Below are 1993 nucleotides of genomic sequence, written 5' to 3' on the forward strand. Positions count from 1 at the left end.
CTATTGCTCAAAGAGGCGCTCTAAAACCCCAACAGCACATGCAAAAACCAGTAATCGACCACGGGCAAGACAATCGAACTTCCCTAGCCACTACACTATCCTGTAACGCTGAAAATGAAATCGTATTTCATAAATGAAGAAAAGAACACTCCAGTCCCTCCTCTCCTGCCGCCATCGCCATCCCCTGCTCACTCCTGCCTGCTGCGACTCGTTTTGACTCCAACCCCTCTTGCTCCTGACGCCATCGCCATTCCCTGCTCCTAGTCCAGTGCTCTTGCGCGTGCCGCACTTGGCTTCATTCCTACCACCACATCGTAACCTGCAGTTTCAAAGGATCTCTTAAGATTCGTATCAACAGGCATTTTTTTAAAAATCGTTTGCACAATAAATCCTCAACCCATATTATTATATTATTCACCAAATACTTGCGCACAACGGCAATTCTTAGTAATTTTCCCGAAAAAGCTAATAAGAGCGAGCTGCCGGAGAGCTCTCTCTCTCTCTCTTTCTCTCTGTGGGTGCGTGCGTGGTCAGAGATGAGAAGAGAAGGCCTTCTCAATGGCTACATGCCGAGGAGAGATCTCTTTATGAGGAAGGATGTCCTTGATGTTATGGAAAAGGTGCACAACAAAGCCACCAACGCCTCCAAGTCCTCTGGTCGATGTGGGCGTGCCCGGTGCCAAAACTGTCATGATCTTCCTGTTTTCAAGTCAAAGGCTAAGACTAAGGGCCGCAACAAGAAAGCTTGCCTTATCGATGACAAGTGGATAGTCCGCGTTCGCTCGAGATCCAAGAAAATTGTAAACACTGCCTCATTGCCCCTCTCAGATGATGATGATGATGATGCTCCTGGTGTGTGGCATGCAGATGCTTTGTGGTGTCACACCGATGATATCGGCACATTATATGATGCAGATTTCATCAAGATGCAACAAGCCATTCTTGCAGACTTGTCTTGCACTGATGTGGTCTCTCATGGACAGTTCGCACAGTCATTCCCGGAAAGTGACGATGTAGATGTTGACCATGATTGGGATCACAAGATGTTTGTAGACATGGCGGAGGATGTTATCGGTGACAATAGCAATGATGACACCTACAACGATGACAATGGCAATCATGATGCCTACAAGGATGAGGACTGTGCAAGCCTCGCTGATATGGCATGGGGAGATTTGCATGCCACCGCAGATGAGACATTGTCTGACATTGAGAGCGAGCAAAGCAGTGTAAGTCATGATTGGTACCATGTCGCACCCATGGAAATTGTCGATGATGACTGGTACTTATGCTGATCTTTTCTTAATACCCGATTCGACTTGAATTAATAACTCTCCAAAGACTGAAGAGGAAGACCTTACATACTCAGATTTCCACAATTTTTATATATCACTTTTTTCACGTTCAACTTTTATTGTATGTACAGAAAAATGTTTAATGAACTGTTGAACTGATCTGTTCTGCTGCTTAGACAATGTGGGTGGGATATGCATGTGCATGTGGGCTTGCTGTGCACAAATATACTCCAAGAAGGATACAGGTGTTGTGATGCTCTACAGAAGGCAATTGCCATTCTCCCGGATCCAAGTAAAGCTGTGAGACGCAAGGAAGATGCCTCCTTTGTAGAAAAGCCATGGTCAACATAGCAACTCTTCCCTCTAGGGCCGAGCACTCTAATCCGCTACCAAGGATGATCTGGTAGGATGAGCCCCTCTTATCTCATCAATAAGTACAATCCAAACATGCCCAGATATGTCTTGATGTGGAGTCGCTATAAACGCAAATGAAAGATATCTCACGAGAGTGGGAGCAACATCTGTGATAGGTTCTAGGGTTAGGGTTTTTGCGTCGAGGCCATGCGTCCATTAAGTCACAGATTCACTCTCCCTAGAGAGGTGGTCCATGCCAAGCTCTTGGTCAAAATCAGAATCCTTTGTGCCATGAACAAATGTGGTGTTGTATGTGTGATCATCTGGAGGTGGCCTTCGGGTCT

At 45.9% G+C, this 1993-nt stretch overlaps 1 protein-coding gene across 1 annotated transcript; it reads left to right on the plus strand.

The window, feature by feature from the left end:
• The first annotated feature begins 485 nt into the window (after window positions 1-485).
• On the plus strand, window positions 486-1479 carry LOC147455043 (histone-lysine N-methyltransferase trithorax-like protein). Its single transcript, XM_086515184.1, has one exon. It carries the CDS (start codon window positions 537-539, stop codon window positions 1293-1295), a length of 759 nt encoding a protein of 252 aa, XP_086371310.1. The 5' UTR covers window positions 486-536; the 3' UTR covers window positions 1296-1479.
• The last annotated feature ends 514 nt before the right edge of the window (window positions 1480-1993 follow it).

This window comes from Adiantum capillus-veneris, chromosome 6 (genome assembly GCF_014529385.1).
Source record: "Adiantum capillus-veneris isolate H3 chromosome 6, ASM1452938v2, whole genome shotgun sequence".
Taxonomy (NCBI): domain Eukaryota; kingdom Viridiplantae; phylum Streptophyta; class Polypodiopsida; order Polypodiales; family Pteridaceae; genus Adiantum; species Adiantum capillus-veneris.